The sequence below is a fragment of the Hyperoodon ampullatus genome (genome assembly GCF_949752795.1).
Source record: "Hyperoodon ampullatus genome assembly, chromosome: 1".
Classification (NCBI taxonomy): Eukaryota; Metazoa; Chordata; class Mammalia; order Artiodactyla; family Ziphiidae; genus Hyperoodon; species Hyperoodon ampullatus.
In genome coordinates, this window is record NC_136914.1 from 42,734,685 (window position 1) to 42,753,337 (window position 18,653).

The 18,653-nt window shown below is 42.7% G+C and overlaps 1 protein-coding gene across 1 annotated transcript in view; it reads left to right on the forward strand.

Moving 5' to 3' along the window:
* The window catches only part of FRAS1 (Fraser extracellular matrix complex subunit 1), a gene marked incomplete at its 3' end in the record, with an annotated part of 456,967 nt that overhangs the window by 262,274 nt on the left and 176,040 nt on the right, over positions 1-18,653 (forward strand). Inside the window, exons 19-20 of the mRNA XM_079718352.1 lie at positions 1,054-1,194; positions 3,936-4,079. Of these exons, the coding sequence (XP_079574478.1) occupies positions 1,054-1,194; positions 3,936-4,079 (285 nt within the window). The remainder of the gene's footprint in view (positions 1-1,053; positions 1,195-3,935; positions 4,080-18,653) is intronic.

The window sequence follows — 18,653 nt, forward strand, 5'->3', positions numbered from 1 at the left end:
GGCCTGAAATGCATGGGGTCACCCCATGCATTGTCTTACAGTTGTTTCCCCAGCACCTAGACCTACTTGAGGCTTAGTAACAAATGAATGAATGAATGATTGGAGGTGAATGACTGGCTGTTTCAAATTGTAGATTTTGTTATTATTCAGATACGGTGAGGCCAAAAGATCAAGAGACGATTGCTATAGGAGAGACAGTTTGTTACTCACAGTTCCCAAGAGGAAGGCCATGTCACATCATGCAGGGGCCATACAGGGAAGCACTAGCGTTGGTCAGGAGGCAGAAGGAGCGAGGGGAAAACGTGGGCAAGAGACTTTATTGTGGTTTCTGTGGGAAGAAACGAGTGAGGCAGGGTAAACAACCCCTGTAGGGTCCACACCAGTACGTATAGTTTATGCCCTCATTTTATACATGACGACGAGGGAGCCTTGAGAAATTATATACCTTAGTCAAGGTCACAGAGTTGTGATGTGATGCTCTTATTCTCTGTTATACTCCATCCCCCATTTATTATACTGCAGTTACATGCTTGTGTGTCTGTTGACGCAGCTAGTTTGGGCCGCTCGAAATGTTGGACAGTTCTTCTCACCTGTGTATATTCAGTCTCCATCAGAGAGTAGGCATCATATTAAACCTTTGTGGAATCAGTAAGTAAGGCTTCCATCACCTTTCTCTTTCATTTGAGCAGCCTGATCTGTGTGATGGTAGAGGCACTGTCCTGAGGGAAGGAGACCCGTTTGTGGCTTGCTGTTCTTTATCTGACATTCTCTGAGAATGGGAACATGGGAAGAAAGAAATGGATGACTCTGCAAGTGGTTATTTCTGTGTTGTGGCATTTATGCCTTTCTTAATCTGGGTTCTGCAGACGCTTGCTTTGTAGGATACATCCTTGAGAAAGAAGTATGTGAGATGTGTGCCCTGTCCTTGGAAAAAAACTCAGTGAATGTGCAGAACTTATATTGATGCAGGAATGTTAACAGGAGGGACAGAGCTACTGTCCTTGTCGGATGGTGGCTTTCCTGATTGTCTCCTCTGCTTTATCTTCCTTCCAGCTTGCCACCAGTCCTGTTTTGGGTGTGCAGGGAAGAGCCCACATAACTGCACAGCCTGCTGGCCTTCCCACATGCTGTTGGATGGGCAGTGCCTCTCCCAGTGCCCAGATGGGTACTTTAACCTGGAAGGCATTTGTACAGGTGAGTATGTAACATGCTGGGGCATATTCCCTGTGCCCATGTTTTATCTTCATAATGCAGCCCGACTCGGTAATTAGAAACCTTGTCATACCAGGGGACTAGGAATGGGCTGTGAATCCTTGTCTTGAACTTGTAAGAGTCAAGGAATAGAGTGAGGGGAACAAGTGAAATTCTGTTCATCCAATAGGGAAGTGTGGATGAAATGAAAACTTAGAATCAGCTTTACCCTCTTCATACAGCGAGGGGTGGATTTAATGGTGATCATCACAGAGATGAGCTACCACAGGTTCTCATGCATTTTTGTGGGATCAGGCGTTTGGCATTGCCTCTGCGGGTCTCGGCCCTCCTTCCCCTGGCTGCAGCCTAATAGAGCAAAAGGAGAGAGAGGTATTTATTTTCTTCCTTGACATGTCAGTCCAATATGTGTTTTTGTTTTTTATGGTACGTGGGCCTTTCACTGTTGTGGTCTCTCCCGCTGCGGAGCACAGGCTCCGGACGCGCAGGCTCAGCGGCCATGGCTCACGGGCCCAGCCGCTCTGTGGCATGTGGGATCTTCCCGGACCGGGACATGGACCCATGTCCCCTGCATCGGCAGGCGGACTCTCAACCACTGCGCCACCAGGGAAGCCCAGTCCAAAATGTTTTCAAGAGCACCTTTATATTTCAGTGACAGAGATTCTAGAAATTGCCAGTTCAGATTAGTGCAGGGTTTTATTGGACTCGACAAAATACTAAAATTTAAGCACCTTACTGTAGCACTGTGTTTTCTTGTATCTACAGAAAAAAAGACAAGACAGAACACATTCTATCATGATTATGGTTTTATTTCTAAAAATAGAGTGTTGAGGCCAACTTACAGGAAAAAGCCCATCGTTATGAAAATTGTTTGGTATGTGTTTCTGGAATCGGAAGACAGGTAGTAAATGTATAAAATATTTTTGAAATAAATTAACACTTATAAGATTCATCTGGCCTCCAACACCAAAGAGGAAATTTAATGTGAACACAGATTTAGACCACTGAAGATCACTATTATATTCCTTCTGGAATTGTCTTCTTCCACTAGCTTTTCAGTCTCTGTAGGCCCCTGATGGGTTCCTTTACTTGAAACACTCTATCAAGCTCAGTGTGGGGGGGGGTGTTCCTGGTTTCTTTGTCACTGGGGTTGTCTTTGAAAACTGTGGTCTGTCCTTATGTGCTCTCACCCTCGTCCAGTTGGTTTCTGTGTGTGGAAAATTGTTTGGGGAGGAAAGTCTGAGTAGCTCTAACTCTTCTCTGCCTGTGCCTCTGCCTGCTTGAAGCCCGCAGATGGAGGGCACCGAAGGCAGCAGGGCACCAAGGTCACTGGAAATATTCTGGCAGGGAGGAAGCACTGGGCGGTGGGAGATCGTCCTGAGAGCGCTAGTATCTTTTGGACGTGCGTTTGCAAAGTTAAGAGCCTCAGGAATGTAGAAGGGGTGATAGTTCATGCTAGCCTTCTAATCAGCAGTTCATTTTCTTGCTTGCTTGCTTTTTTTTTTTTCTCCTATAACTCCTTATCTTCCCTTGGCCTCCCACCAGAAGACATGAGAGGCAGTTGACTTTACTGGAACTCTGTGCCTTTTCTTCCCACCAGCTCTGTGCCAGAAGGGAATTCTTTGTCATCAGTTCCAGTAAGCTCTACCCAGCTCCAGCCCTTCACCTCCCCTCCTCTTAGAATCAGACAGGCTTAGACCTTCTCGTCCTTGGCAGAGAAATCCTTGCATCTCCTTCCATGCTGCCCACCTTGGCAGCACAAATGCAGCCACAGCTGCAACCTTCTTTGATTCTTTGCCATCCTTATCTTTATTGCCTACACTTATTGGGACTCACTGCTCTTTTTCAGTGTAGTACCTCTCAGTAATTAGGTGGTTTTTCTGGGGAAAACAGCTTTGACAGTTTTGTCTAAGGGACTGAACTTGAAACATGGCTCAGGATAACCTCCAGAAAGAGGCCTTTTTCAGTTCTTTGTATTTTGATTAAGTGTTGCTGCTAAAACAGGCATCCAGGCTGTGGCCTGGAGGGAGAGCACGGCTGACATCCGACTCCAGTGAGAAGTTTTATTTTCCCCTGCTGTGGATGGTTCCCCCTTTACCTGCCCGGGATTTCTAAAAAGCAAAATGTCTCCTTCTTATGCCTGTCTCGCTCTTTGAATTTTAGAGAGTGAGAGTCTTACCACTTGCTTTTCTGCTTTGTAACTTTGACCTGAACTTCCTTACTTACATAGATGGGGATGGTCATGCTGAGCAGCCAATTCCTCTCATTCAGTGGTTCTAGATTCCACATTCTGTTCATGGCCAGTGGTTTTTTTTGCTGTTTTGGTTTTTTTTGCGGTACGCGGGCCTCTCACTGTTGTGGCCTCTCCCATTGCGGAGCACAGGCTCCGGACGCACAGGCTCAGAGGCCATGGCTCACGGGCCCAGCCGCTCCGCGGCATGTGGGATCCTCCCGGACCGGGGCACAAACCCGTGTCCCCTGCATCGGCAGGCAGACTCCCAACCACTGCGCCACCAGGGAAGCCCCATGGCCAGTGTTTTCACTGACACTAGAAATGCCGTCTTTTGGTCAATGCCTAAGGGTGTGCCAGGCTTGCTCAGGAATCTTCAAAAGATGATTAGTATTTGAAGTCTGTTCTTAGTGTAATTTGTGGAGTACATTAAGTACTTCATGTGTTTACATGCTGAGCTGCTAATTCCAATCTTGGTTCTTGTTTTTCCTTCTAGAGTGCCACCCCACCTGCAGGCAGTGCCACGGCCCATCAGAATCTGACTGCATCTCCTGTCACCCTCATGTTACTCTGGCTGCTGGGAGCTGCAGGACCAGCTGTAAAGAGGAGCAGTTCCTCAACCTCGTGGGCTACTGTGCTGGTGAGTGAGACCCCCTTCGCAGTCTCAGAAATCACTAGCCAAAGGCTCGGGTTCCTCCTGCCAGGCTCCAGAAGGCTCTCGTATTTGTCCTTTGTCATCAGAATAAGAGCTCTCTTTGGAAGATATTTGTCTCATGTCTGAAAACTCACTTCACTGCTTCCTATCAGACATTTAGTAAATATCTGTGGATCCAAGTGGAATCTTCTAATAATACTCTTGCAATTCCTGAGAAAACTTAGACCCTCATATTAATGAAGACTGAAGTCATTATAATGGTTCCTTATGTGCATGTGGTCACTTCAGCTTAAGAGAGCAAGAAGTATATTCAAAACAGTCACTCAGAAGACTGTCGCCCTCTTGTCTACATTATCTCCTGCTGTGGGGAAACTTTGTCATCAGCCCCAGGCACAAAAATATAGGGAGATTAACCTAGAAGTAAATCAGTTGCTTCAGGAGATGGGATTTTTCCTCCTCAGTTTAGTACTCAGATCTCAAAAAGAAATAAATCAGGAAAGCAGCCTGGAATTTGGATAATGATGAAGGAGCCATGCAGTGTTTGTGTTCATCCATCCATTCCTACAACAAATATCTTTGTCTGCTAATGGTCAGATGCTCAGAATACCAAAAAAAAAAAAAAAAAAAACGGATGAATAAGACAATTATTCTGCCCTCAAAAAGCTTACAGTCTGGAGAGGGGAACTTACAGACTAGTGGGTTATTTTGTATTTCTTGACTCACTTCTAGGAGCAACTTGAAGAGATTTACCTGCAGCAGCTGTTGTCACACTCTGAAGGGCTTGACTGGGAGGCATTCTGGGATCCACTGGGCAAGTGGGAAAGCTGAGAAATCCAGTTGGATGCATGCTGGAGGGGTTGACCCGGCTGTAGGGTTTGTTTCTGGGCAGGGAGGAGGTATGACCAGTTGTCTAGATCAGAGTATCAAGCAGGCCCCTTCAATACCGCAAGTCAATGATAGCGCTTCAAGTGTGGCTGTGGCACCATGGTCCTGGGTGATCCATTTCTTTTTGCACCTTGGCTAAAGACTAAACATTAGAGGGAATTCCCTGGCAGTCCAGTGGTTAGGACTCCGAGCTTTCACTGCTGAGGACCCAGGTTCAATACCTGGTCAGGGAACTAAGATCTCGCAAGCCATGCGGTGCAGCCAAAAAAAAAAAAAGACTAGACATTAGGGTCCAAGATCTATACCCTAGGAAGACTGAACTGTCGAGAGCAGGGCTACAGCCAAAACAGGCTGGGATTCAGGGCAAAACCCGATTATAGAGACTGCAGACATTTTAGAGGCAATGGAAAGTAGAAGCTCAGAGATTCCAGGCTTTAGACAAATGTGATACCCCGCCGCTGTAGGGTGTGAGCTGTTTGCCAGTCCTGCCAGTGTAGTCAGGATTGACTCGGGAAGTGGGCAAATAGGAGGCATTAGTGCCTCCCCTTGAAGAGGAATCTGGCAAGGGCAGATCTAACTGGTATTATAGTTTGTAAGCTTGAGTTCAGCTACTGATTCTTACACTAGGATACAAAGGAGCAGCTAGTACGAGGTTCCTAACATGGTTAAAGCACATTAGTGGATATTTTTTGAGAATCGACTGAGTCCAGGGTGCTGAGTTGCTGTTTGAGGGGTCACAGAGATCTTCCAGGCTACTTAAGGAGGTGAACCAAAGACACAAGTACAGTTAACACATAGTACAAAGCAATTTATGGATAATAACATCAATAGGCAGAATGGGTTGTAGGAGTTCAGAGGAGGGAGAAATAAAAGATATGGAAAGCATTGTGGAGGAGATGGGGCCTAAAATTCTTCCTGAACAACAGCTAGGATTCTGTTAGACAGAGGGAAATAAGGCGGGCTTTCCAGATGTGGTTCTACCAGGAGATGGGTGCAGTGGGTAGAACATGTGGGCCATTCATGGCCAGTGAGAGTGGTCCAACCTGGCTGAAGGACAATGGTTTGAATTAAGGCATATTAGATGAAATGGTTGGAAAATTTAAGTTGGAACCAGGGTATAGAGAACCCAAAGTTTTAGGCTGAAAAATTTGGACTGACTCTTGTGGGCAATAGGGCTATGAGAGTTTTAGGGGTGATGTGGTAACTAAGACTGTGTTATAGGCAGGAAATCTGCAAGCTTTTTGGAAGATGGATTGTAGTGAGGAGAAATTATATTCAGAGAGAGACATTAGAAGGTTGAACCTTTGTAATGGCTTTTCTATTTCCAATCTATTCTGCATATGAACCGTAAAAATTTTATGCTGGGACATATTTTATAAATAAATGTTTATATAAGGAGACTGGAAAAATTTAACTTTTAATCAGCTCTGTTCTCTCCAATGTCCAGAGCCCTCTGATGGTAAAGTAGGTGATTAGGAATTGCATTAATTTTTTAAGGCTTATAAGGGACCACTAGAATAAAGGATCATGGGACTAGGCTAAAGGACTCTGAAAGTCCTCAGCCCTAGATGAGCAGGTTCCACTAAAATAAGCTGGAAGAGACACACCTTGGCTGTCCTAAGATTAGGTATATTAAGTGAAGATTTTAAATAAGGTAACCCATTGTCTAGTGCTTGGAAATCCTTTGTTGAGTTGAGAATGGCATAACAATATTTGTTACAGAGAAATCTGACGGGTAATTTCAGTTGTTGATCTTTCAGAAAAGTACACTGACCCCAAAGTTTACTTTTTCAATATATATATATATGCCCTTTCCAAACACCTCCCAATTCTCTCTGTAACACTGTAATGCATTCATTCGTTTATGACTTCATCAAGCATTTTTTAAGCACACACTCCATACCAGGCACTGTGCTAGGCTCTGGGGAGGCCCAGATGAATAAGATAAAGTGCTTTCATTCAAGAAATGTACTGTATAGTGAAGGAAGGAGATATGTGTTGAATATGTTATTACTGTGGCTATGAGATGAGCCTGTGGGACAGCACCCTAACCCAGACTGGAGAGTGTGTGTGTGTGTGCGTGTAGTGCTAGTGGGTACTGAAGGCTTTCTGGAACATGTCATAACTGAGATGATTTGGAAACATGAGTAAGAATTAGAGGGGTTTGGAGATTCGGAGGGGAGAGCATTCCAGAAAACGAGCCGAAGAATATTTTCTATTCAGGCACCAGCAAAGAGTTAAGTAGAATGCCAGCCCCAAGTACGGGGGTGCTGTGACCTGAAGCAGAAGGAAGCAAGGCAGATCGTGAGGGCCTTTGTATGTTCTGTTTAAGGAGAACATGCTTTGTTATCAAGGCTGTGGGGATCTCGTGAAGGTTTTTAAGGAGGGAAGTGTTATGATTACATTTCTGCAAAGAGAAAGATCTGCAGAAGATTGTGTAGAAGAAGGCCTGAGGTCAGAAAGACCTTTAGGAGGGAGTTGTGAGGATCCAGATGAGAGATGAAGCCCTTTGATGAGAAAAGTGCTGAGGGGATGAAAAGCAAGAGGCATGGCTTCAATAAGCATTAATTGTATATTAGGTTGACCTATGGGGGATTGCTGTTTTGTGGGCAAAACCTGGTCAAATACTGGCAATTTTATATGGTTCAACCTAATAGAAGCAGCAGAAGTTGGTGATCTCTTAGCCCTCAGGCTAAGGGAGAGGGAATTTTGGGGATGATTTCTGGTCAAGTAAATTCGACGAATGGGAGCATTATTTACCAAGGGCCAAAAATAGGAAGATAATGTGTTTGAGCTTGGGCAGGTTGGACCTTTGGACATCTGGGGTAGCTGTCCAGGAGGACGGTGAAAGTCTAAGTGAACACAGCTTTCTGAACATAGCCACCATGAGCTTATCGCTATCTTCATTTTACCCTAAACCTAAGGTCCTGGAACTCTTTTTTTAGCTGAAGTGTTGCTTCAATCAGTCATAAGTTAACCTCCTGGAACATTTCAGTGACTTTTATCTAAACTCAGGAAGGTGTTAGGAGGAGCCCTAGTGATAGACAAAGCAGAAGGTAATTCACCCCGTGCAGTGCCGTCAGTAGAGTTATTTCCACCACCCTTGGGAAGGACTAACAGTGGAAGCCCTGGCGAAGCACCCTCTCTGCTCCCTCTATCGTGTGTGAGCTTTGCAGGGTGGTAGTGTTTACTCATAGGATTTATTCTCTATCTGAGCTGTACCTAAGATCATCATCAGAGACCTCTTAATTGCACTTAGCTGTTTAAGGAAGAAAATTACATCTAATCTATCACACAGACAAGAATAAACACATCCTGGGAACAGGTCCAATAACCTCAATGTGTTATCACATATGGAGATGTCATATGTGTGGGGTTTTTTCCCTTCAAGTCTATCAAAGCAAATATACAGTTTGTGAGAATAGGCCAGAGGTGAAGGCTTTTAGCAAAGATGAATGAACTGGGGTGAAAAAAAACAGGTTTTTTCTTCATAGATTTTTGTTCTTTATATTTTGCCCTCATCTCAAGAAAGTTTTCCCCAAATTTCAAAGCCTGGGTTGTTCCTCCATTTGTCTTTCTCAGCTAAAACCTTTCTCCTGTTCATAGAAGAGGGTGAGAATTAAAAAGAAAACATGAAGGAGAAATATCCAAATGAAGATGCATTTAAAAAAGGCCTCAGGCTTTCTGGAATGTCTAATGGGAAGATTGTACTTTTTAGTTCTTATGTAGAAAAGGAGATAATACTGAGAGTATTATTGTAGAGGGGAAGACTGCACAATTGTATATATATATATATTTTACTTTTAATTGAAGTATAGTTGATTTACAATATCGTGTTAGTTTCAGGTATACAGCAAAGCGATTCAGCTAAACATACATATATGTATATATCTATTTTTTATTCTTTTCCATTATAGTTTGTTATAAGATATTGAATATAGTTCCTGTGCTATACAGTAAACTCTTGTTGTTTATCCATTTTGTACATGGTGGTGTGCATCTTTTAATCCCATACTCCCAGTTTATCCCACCTAGCCTTCCCCTTTGGTAACCGTAGGTTTGTTTTCTATGAAGACTGCAAAATTTTAAACAGCTGATTTGTTAGGATGGTAGAATTCTAGGGGATTAAACATTTTTTTATGCAGTACTTTTTAAAATGCTGGTTTGTTTTCTTCATAAATCTGTGCCAGAATGTAAGCAAAAGAAGACAAGTGACAGTAAAGAAATATTGCTCTGAGAATTTTCATATTGTATTCCATGGTAGTTGAGTTCTAAGCAATGGTTAATAGGTGTTATGTGCAAAAATGTCTCGTGGCTGAATAAATTTAGGAAACTCTCGGTTAAATAAAGTTAAGCAGCTTTCTTTATTTCAGGATTTCTCAAAACCTTAAATAAGCAGATGTGCATTGTGAATCTCTGAGATGAAGGAGGCTGCCCATCATTTGCCAAACATTTCATTGCAGACCCCTTCCTTCGATTTATTATAGACTCTCGCAGAGCTAACCAGTGCTTTGCAGAACAATCTTTGAGAAGGCCTGCACTAGCTGATGTTAATATGTTGGACAATTTGTTGGCACTCCCTAAAGGTAAAATGAAATACTCAACCTATACTCAGATTGTGGACTTCCTTCCTTCCATCCCTCAGTGCGTCCCTCCCTCCCGTCCTTTCTTCCGTCCGTCTCTTCTCTGTGGACAAGCAGAGGGGGCCCCAAGAACTCTCAGGGTTGCCACTCTCTTGACTGCTGAGAGCACCAAAGAACAATCAGTAATTATCTTCTAGCATCGGGTCTGAGAAGTGTTTGCTCTCTGAACCTGGGCTGACTGATTAGAAAACCTGTTAACATTTTTCTTGCAAGTCATTGAAAAGAAAACAAAACCTTTTGAGTCCCTTCTACAATTTTCCCCATTCATTGTCACTCATTTCTGAGAGAGGAGCCTGAAAAGCATGGTGAAAAAGTTGAAATGCACAGATTAAAAGAGCAACCAATCCTTGTTGTGGAATAAGCTGATAGAACTGCAACACTGAGTAATGAAAAAAACAAAACGAAACAGTTCAAATTGAACATCATTAAGGACTGGGAAAGAGCCCTGCATGAGCCAGTATACAGCTCTCTGCCTCCAGATACTATGACTTGAAGCCAGAGAGGTGGGAGCCAGTTCTGTTTTATAGCAGTTTCTGCATGTGGGGAAAGTGGGTTGGTGCTGCTCTTGCTGTAGCTGCTCCTGGGGCTGTAAGCTGAAAGAAGGAAAGAGGCACACACTAAAACGTGTAGCAGTTACTACCTTATTATCATCATCAAAATCCTACCCATCCGTCGTCCCTTGTGGCCTCGCTCAGATTCCGTCCTTTCTAGGACCAGCTTCCTTTTGGCATCTCCCACGTTGTAATTCCCAGGTACGCTGACTGTTTCTACCAATTACCTAGCACTTGGCATTGACTAGCTCATGTTCTCTGTGAGTTTCTAATAATAGGTGACAGTTCTGAGGGCTTATTATGTGACAAGCACTGTGCTAGTTGCTTTGAATGCATTTTGCCATTTAATACTACCAATGATCCTCCGAGGTAGGTACTAATGTTATCTCCATTTTACATATGAAGAAACTGAACCTAAGTAAGGTTTAAGTCATTTACTCAAAATGAGAAAAGTTGGAAGATAGAGCCAAGATTTGAACCTAGGAACCTAAGATGAGGACAAACATAGTTGTTTACAGGAAGAAGGGATTCAAGAAGAGTTTTCTGATTGTAGATTAAGAGATGGATCATCGGGGACTGGTATGACAAGACAGTTTGGAGAGGCACTACTGGGGAAAGTTGCAAGAACTTGCTGGTCTGTTTTAAATGCTGGAAGCTGTTTTAGATTGCCATGTATTTTTAGTTTATATACCCTTAGTAAATAAATAAATAAAATTTAAATGAAAACATTAATGCATACTAAATTTTAATAATTTATATCACTCCACATGTACTTTAATCTTTTTCAGTGGTTACATACATGCATTTTTTTTTTTTTTTTTTTGCTGTACGCGAGCCTCTCACTGCTGTGGCCTCTCCCATTGCAGAGCACAGGCTCCGGACGTGCAGGCTCAGCGGCCATGGCTCACGGGCCCAGCCACTCTGCGGCATGTGGGATCTTCCCGGACCGGGGCACAAACCCGTGTCCCCTGCATTGGCAGGCAGACTCTCAACCACTGTGCCACCAGGGAAGCCCCATACATGCATTTTTTAAAATAGTATTTAAACTTTTAATTTTATATTGGAGTATAGCCGATTAACAATGTTGTGGTAGTTTCAGGTGCACAGCAAAGCAACTCAGCCCTACACCTATATGTATCCATTCTCTCCGAGACTCCTCTCCCATCCAGGCTGCCATGTAACATTGAGCAGAGTTCCCTGTGCTATACAGTAGGTCTTTGTTGTTTATCTGTTTTAATATACATGCATTTTTCACAGTTGTAATCAGCAGCTATGTACAGGCATATCTTGGAAATGTTGTGGGTTCGGTTTCAGACCACTGCAATAAAGTGACTATTGTAATAAAGCAAGCCACATGAGTTTTTTGGTTTCTCAGTGCACATAAAAATTATGTTTGCACTATATCGTAGTCTCTTAAGTGTGCAATAGCTTTATGTCTTAAAAAACAACGTACGTACCTTAGTTAAAAATACTTTATTGGGAATTCGCTGGAGGCCCAGTGGTTAGGGCTTCACGCTGTCACTGCCAGGGGCCTGAGTTTGATCCCTGGTCGGGGAACTAAGATCCCACAAGCTGCGAGGTGCGGCCAAAAAAAAGAGAAACTTTATTGCTAAAAAATGCCAACCATCATTTGACAGCATAGGGTTGCCGCAAACCTTCAGTTTGTTTAAAAAAAAAAAAAGAAAAAGCAATCATCTGCAAAGCACAATTAAGCAAAATGCAATAAAATGAGTTATGCCTGTATTTCTTTGTTATTTCTCATATCACTTTGTGTATTTCCATGTGTTGGCAAATAATTGGAAGAATCCACATAATTGTCATTTTTAATGGCTAAATAGCATTCCATTATGTTTGTGTAACTTAATTTTTATTGGAGTATAGTTGCTTTACAATGTTGTGTTGGTTTCTGCTGTACAGAAAAATGAATCAGTTATACATATGCATATATCCCCCTTTTTTTTGGATTTCCTTCCCATTTAGGTCACCACAGAGCACTGAGTAGAGTTCCCTGTGCTATACAGTAGGTTCTCATTAGTTATCTATTTTATACATAGCATATATGTCAATTCCAATCTCCCAGTTCATCCCCCACCCTTCCCTGACTCCCCACCCCATATCCATACGTCCATTGTGTAACTTAATTTGATTGACCGTTTTCCTGTTGTGGATATGGGCAATAACCAGTAGGAGGTAGATTTACTGCTTGGTAAACTAAGTATGACTTCCAAGGCTTTGGCTGGGACGAGGTCTGTTTTTCATGTTATTGTTAATAACAATAATGTTGTGTTCTTGACATTTTATAATTTTTAAAGCATTTTCTCACTTATTTTTTCATTTGATCATCCCAAGAAACCTTCCTGTGGAAGTGGGATTAAGAGCTCAGTGCATTGCCTAACCAGCACATAGATGGTGATCAGGAAATGTCGGGCAAAGGAATGACTTGATTCTGGTGTCCTAAGGTCTACTTTAATCCCCTTCCAGTGCATCCTATGCTAATTACATCAAGGATCTTCTTAGTGTGACTCATTTTTTTTGCTTCTTATCTCTTCTTTTTCACCTTCTATTTCATTCCATATGGCCCTATTCTTCTATCTCTATATTTTTTCAATTTTCTTGTGTCTTCTTTTTTTTTTTTTAACACCTCCTTCTTTATTTCCCTTATCTTCTTTTTTGGCAATGCACATTCTTTTCTTATTTCTCATCTGTCACCCTGTCTCCTATTGCTTGAACTATGAGTTGCATATCCAATCTCTCTCTGGAACTTTCAATGATTGTCTCTCCCTTGTTCTCTGAATTTGTGTTTTATTTAAGGGACCACACTGTCTGCTGAAGGATGATTGAATATTTCAAGGCATTTCTTTTCTTTGAACTTCTACTTTCAGAAAAAAAAAAAAGAACACGATCTATGCTTAAATCGAGACCTTCCTAAATTAAAAACAAGAACTTGTATTTTCTCCTTCATGTGACTTTTCCTAAACAATATCTTATATAGCTTTAGAAATGACCTTACTTACAAGTTTTCAACTTGGCAGAGCTCCCAATGAAGTTACAATTGCTGTTGTCTTCATAAGAACTACAGGCCAGGAGCTGAATTGCAGAGAAGACTTTGAGTGTTTTGCTTAAAGAACACAACTGAATTTAGGCTCATAGCCTATCCTCTTAAGTACTAGAGACAGCAAAATTGCTATGGCTACACTTATCTACTTTTCTTACACACATGTAAATCTCTGTGTTTACATGTAATGGGGCAAAAATAGTGACTTAGATGTAAGTATGACCATCGGTATCAATGTCAATCCTGATTGGACCTGCCACAGATAAAGAATAATCACTAATGTTTATTGAGCATTTCCTATGTACCAGCTCCTCACATACATTACTTCATTTAATCCTGACTGCAACCCTGGGAGGTCAGTCCTATGATTAGTAGCATTTCCATTTTACAGCCCAAGAGGGTGAGATGAGAGACATTAACCAATTTACTCAGTGTTTCACAGCTAAAACGCAGTAGACCTGGGCTTGGAAGCAGTGCCACTTCAGAGGGCACGCGTGTGAACACCGTCATCAGACTTCATCATCCGATCTAGTTCCAATAGTACCTTCTCTGCTTCTCAGCAATTGTATTACTTACAACTCTTTTTGATGCTTTGTCACCTTGCTCACCATGGCCTTTCCATGTGTACTCACTATACTTTCCCTCAACTCAACTCTCACTCCGATCAGTTGACACCTTTGCTTTCTTTTGTGTTTAGAAGATTAACATAATCTCCTAAAAACAACAACAGCAAAGAAACTCCCTCACTTTTTCTCCGAAAATGTCTCTGTATCTTCTTCTAAATACCGTTTTCCTCATTGCTTCCTTTGAGAAAGGATCTCCCTCACCCTGGCCCGGGGGAACTCCTCCATCTGTGATCCAGAGCTGCTTTGTCCCATCACCCTCAAGAGGTGGTCTAACCCAATAGTTATTTCCTCTTTTGGTTACTCATTTCATCTCCTTCCTTCCCTCTTTATCTTTCCTTCTCTTCTTCCTCCCTGACTCCCTTTCCTTTAGGACCTTAGTGTCTTGATCCAGAGCTCATTTCTGTTTTCTTCTTAGAGTCTATCTCAAATCCACACATGATCATCATCTCCAGACTCTCATTTCTATCTGTCTACCTTCTGGACATTGGATCCACAGGAACAACATACTCAGAAACCTCCAAAGAAACCTCCCGCACCAGGTCCTTCCTTCCTTCTCCTGACTCTCTTGTCCATCCACTACTCATTTTTTCAATCAGCGTAATTCAAAACTGAGTACAGTTGACCCTTGAACAATGTGGATATGAACTACACAGGTCCACTTATATGCAGATATTTTCCACTAGTATATATTACAGTACTACATGGTCCATGGTTGGTTGAATCCGAGGATGCAGAGGAGGGGGGGATGGAGGGGGGGATACATAGGGCCGACTATAAGTTATGCTCAGATTAACCCCTGCATTGTTCAAGGATCAACTGTAATTCAAAATTGAGTTACACCTGCTTCCTTCCCGCCCCTATTCCATATTTTAATCATTGCCACATCTTGCAAAGTTAAAGTCCCTCTTATTCCCTTTGGATAAAATATCCTCTGATCCTCCTTAGACATTAATTGCATTCTAAGTGTGGCTTTCTTCTGACATTGGACCTCGTCATGAGCATCTTGAGGGAAGGGTCTGACTCTGACTCAGTGCTCTATCTCCTGCAGCAACTTCCATAGTGCCTCACACCCAACTCACATTCCATAAATGTTGATCGAAGTGAACTTTTTTCTATTTTGGAGGTAAGGCAAGAGTAAAACATAAACTGATGGGAGGTCAGGTACAAGGCAGGAGTGGTGCTCATGTCTCCTTGTTGGCAGCAAGAACTGGCACCAGAACTGAGGAGAGAGCCTTGCTCTTACATCTGACACTACCTCTCACCCACTCCTTCTTCCAGCTGTCTGTCTCCGTGGGTCCTACTGTAGCCTTCTTACCACATTTGTAAGTTTGTCAACACTGGGTGGAAATCCAGTCCTATAACTCTAAGGCCAATCTGTTGTAGTAGGTTTTGTTGTTGATGATGATTGGTTTTTTCAGGATAAAACAATAGCCGCAGACACTGAAAAAATGGGAAGTTTTGTTTGTTTGTTTTGTTTTGTTTTTGTACTAAGAGCTAACCCTAAACCCTAACCCTAAAAAGAACACGTGATTTCTAAAGAACTCATGGGTGGGCTAGGACCAAAGTGATGATCAAAAGGGGAAGAGAGGAGGCTTCTTTTTCTTCTGCCATTCATATGTTATTTTCTGGATTCCTGCTGTACTTGTCTCACAAGTAGAACCCTGTCAATTTTAAAAGTGGCATCAGAATTCAGTCGATACACACTTTATGGACCCTGAGCTTCAGCATGGAATCATACCTTTTTCACCTGATTAGGAACAGCTATAAGTGCTGATTATTTTAACAGCTTCCAAACACATTTAATGTGGTTTCATTAAGAACCTAATCGACTGATAGGACATTATTAAAAATCTCACTATGGGGCTTCCCTGGTGGCGCAGTGGTTGAGAGTCTGCCTGCCGATGCAGGGGGCGCAGGTTCGTGCCCTGGTCCGGGAGGATCCCACATGCCGCGGAGCCGCTGGGCCCGTGAGCCATGGCCACTGAGCCTGCGCGTCCGGAGCCTGTGCTCCGCAACGGGAGAGGCCGCAACAGTGAGAGGCCCACATACCGCAAAAAAAAAAAAAAAAATCTCACTATGTGTCTAAAATTGTCTTTATAGGTCCATTATTTATCAGCTAAGGAGTCACTGCCCCATAAAACCAACATCCAAAGCCACTGCTTCAACAGTACACATTTACTTTAATATCTTCAAGCTGTTTTGACTTTGCTCCAAAGATGTGAAATAAGTCATTTTACTGCCGTGTGCTTCCATCCATCATGATTGTGCGTAATCCTCACTGATCCTTGAAGCAGAGCCTTTGTGATTTGAAGATAATATCACACGGTGATGACCACATATAATTTCCTCACAGCTGCAGGGTGACATATTAGAGGATATTGCCACTGCTGAGTCAAAATATTAATTTTTTATGTATTTACATTTTTAGTATGTATGCATGCTGTGCATATTTAGAAAACAAATGGAATCTCCTGCTTGCTTAAAAACAAGAAGTGCATTTATTTCAGCTCGAGTCAATACTCCATTTCCAGGCTCCCTTATAATGTGTTCATTACTTTGTTTTAAGTGCTAATTCACCAGGTTTGTTAGCAAGCAGGCACATATACAAACAACTGGAAGTCCATCTGCCCTTCCCCCTCCACATGTTTAAATATACCAGTAATCTGAAACAGGCTACACCTAAATGTATCCTGGGTCTCTCTCCTCTCCTTGTCATCCTTAATAAGTCTTTTATTTAAAGACTCTTTACTATAATTGAAATAGTGACAAATAAGGATTTACTTACTGAGTAGCTATGAGAGGACTCTGAGAGACGGGCTTCAAAATAGGCTCTGTTTTTAAGCAATTAATGGATGCATGCTCACCATTTAGACATATTTGAGGTTAGCCTCCTTTTTTGATTACAGACAGGAAGGTCAGATGCAAATGCCTTCCTGCACAGATGGGGCTTTTATGATGGGCCGTTAATCCTTGCAGAGGCTGCTGGATTGGTGGGTTGGAAACTCAATTCCCCTATTTTAGTAACTGCGGTCCTGGTACAAATTAAGCAGTGACAGTATAAACTTCCTCTAGTGTATCCTGTGAACTCGTTCCAGAGATCACCTGTGGGGAGGAATGGGCGTGGAAGGTGGGGTGAGGAGGATTACAGGATTATTCACTCTGTGGTTTGTCGGCCTCTCTGAGAATACTGGCATTTTAAGAACACCGTTTCTGACAGTTGTGCTCCTACCAGTGTGGGTCCAGCCAGGATCTGAATCAGGATTTGTCAGATGGTCACCACCTACCAAGAAGGATTCAAGACTTGCTTCCCAATCAGCTTAATTCTTCGAGAATATGCCCCTAGATTTTACTGTGCGTGAAGTGACTGGTGTCGTAGCAGTTCCCTGGGACACGTAGTCAGTCACCTCCTGCAGCGCCTGGAGATGGGCTCCTAACACCTCTTAACTATGTTTGGATGGTATAATTAATACATCTGGCTGGCCATGGGGAGATTCCTCTCTTCATTCTCTCAAACTGTACTGACAAAGCAGTTGTAAATTGCCACACACACAGCCAAGTAGTGCCCTGTTCCTCTTGGCCTGGAGTGGATTTTGAGAACCAAGTGGTGCAGTCCAGGTGAAGCTTCTCATGGGCCTCCAAATTCCCCAATTTCCTAGTATTTTGACTCCAATATTTTTTTCTTTCATTTAACAAATTGATAAGGGCTCCCTACTAGGTACTACTGATTGTGCCAAATTCTACTTTGTTTTGAATCTTAAAGGCATTTTAGAAGCTGACGGTTTGTGGAAAGGTCTTCCCTGGTCGTGCCTGAAAGACAAACCACTGGTGTGTTGGTTTTCTTTCTCAGGGGACACCTGAGATCTCCTTTCCTGGTCACAGAAGCCTTCGTATACTTACACTGTATTATTCTTAGTTTTCCTGATATGCCTCCTCTAGCATAAGCCTTTAGAAAACTGTTCAGCAGTGGATGTTATTAACAGAGAAGGGTCTTCTGTGGACATAATGGAAGGGGGAGGGGGACAGAAACATAGGGACCCCTCTCCTCGCCCCAGAAAATTTCACATTGAAAGCTGCTGTGTGTCAGAGTTTTCTTGGATTGTTGGTTCTTTGCTGTGGTTTTAATGTCTTCTGCCATCACTAGTTACCTTTCATACAACAATTTCTCATTTAAACCTGTAATAATAACACAGAGACTTCAGTAGATAGACTGGTATACACATAGACAAACCCATTTCCAATCGCCATGACGATAAGTCCATACACTTTTTCATGACTTACAAGGTATTTCACAATTAGCACAGCCAGGTCCTGAGTGGCTCTTTCGAATGTTCTTCAAGATGCAGCCATACTGAACTTTTTTCAGTTCCTTAAAGGCATCTGTTCTGTTGCGCTTCTGGGTTTTTGCATGTTTTTCCTCTTCTTGGGACCTCTTCCAAGCTCTGTCACCCTGCCCATCTCCTCCAGCAGCTGACTCCCACTCATCTCTGTCTCAGCCTCCTCCAGGCAGCTTTACCTGCTTCCTGGACCGAGCTGGTACACCGTCAGAGACTTCCATGGTCCCTGGGCTTACCTGGTTTGCATTTTACAAAAGTTTGCAATAGTCTCAAGGCAGTCCCGTGTCTAAGCGTCTGCCTTACACTCTCTTGTTGCTCATCCCACTGTGCCACCGTCTCTGTTGCCTCATGACAAAGGACTCAGCTTGGAGACAACTTTCTTTAAGTCAAGAAGCCCAGCCCAAGTCCACTTCACTGTTGGATTCTTGAATATTCCACTCAGCTACCTCCAACCTGTTCCACAGG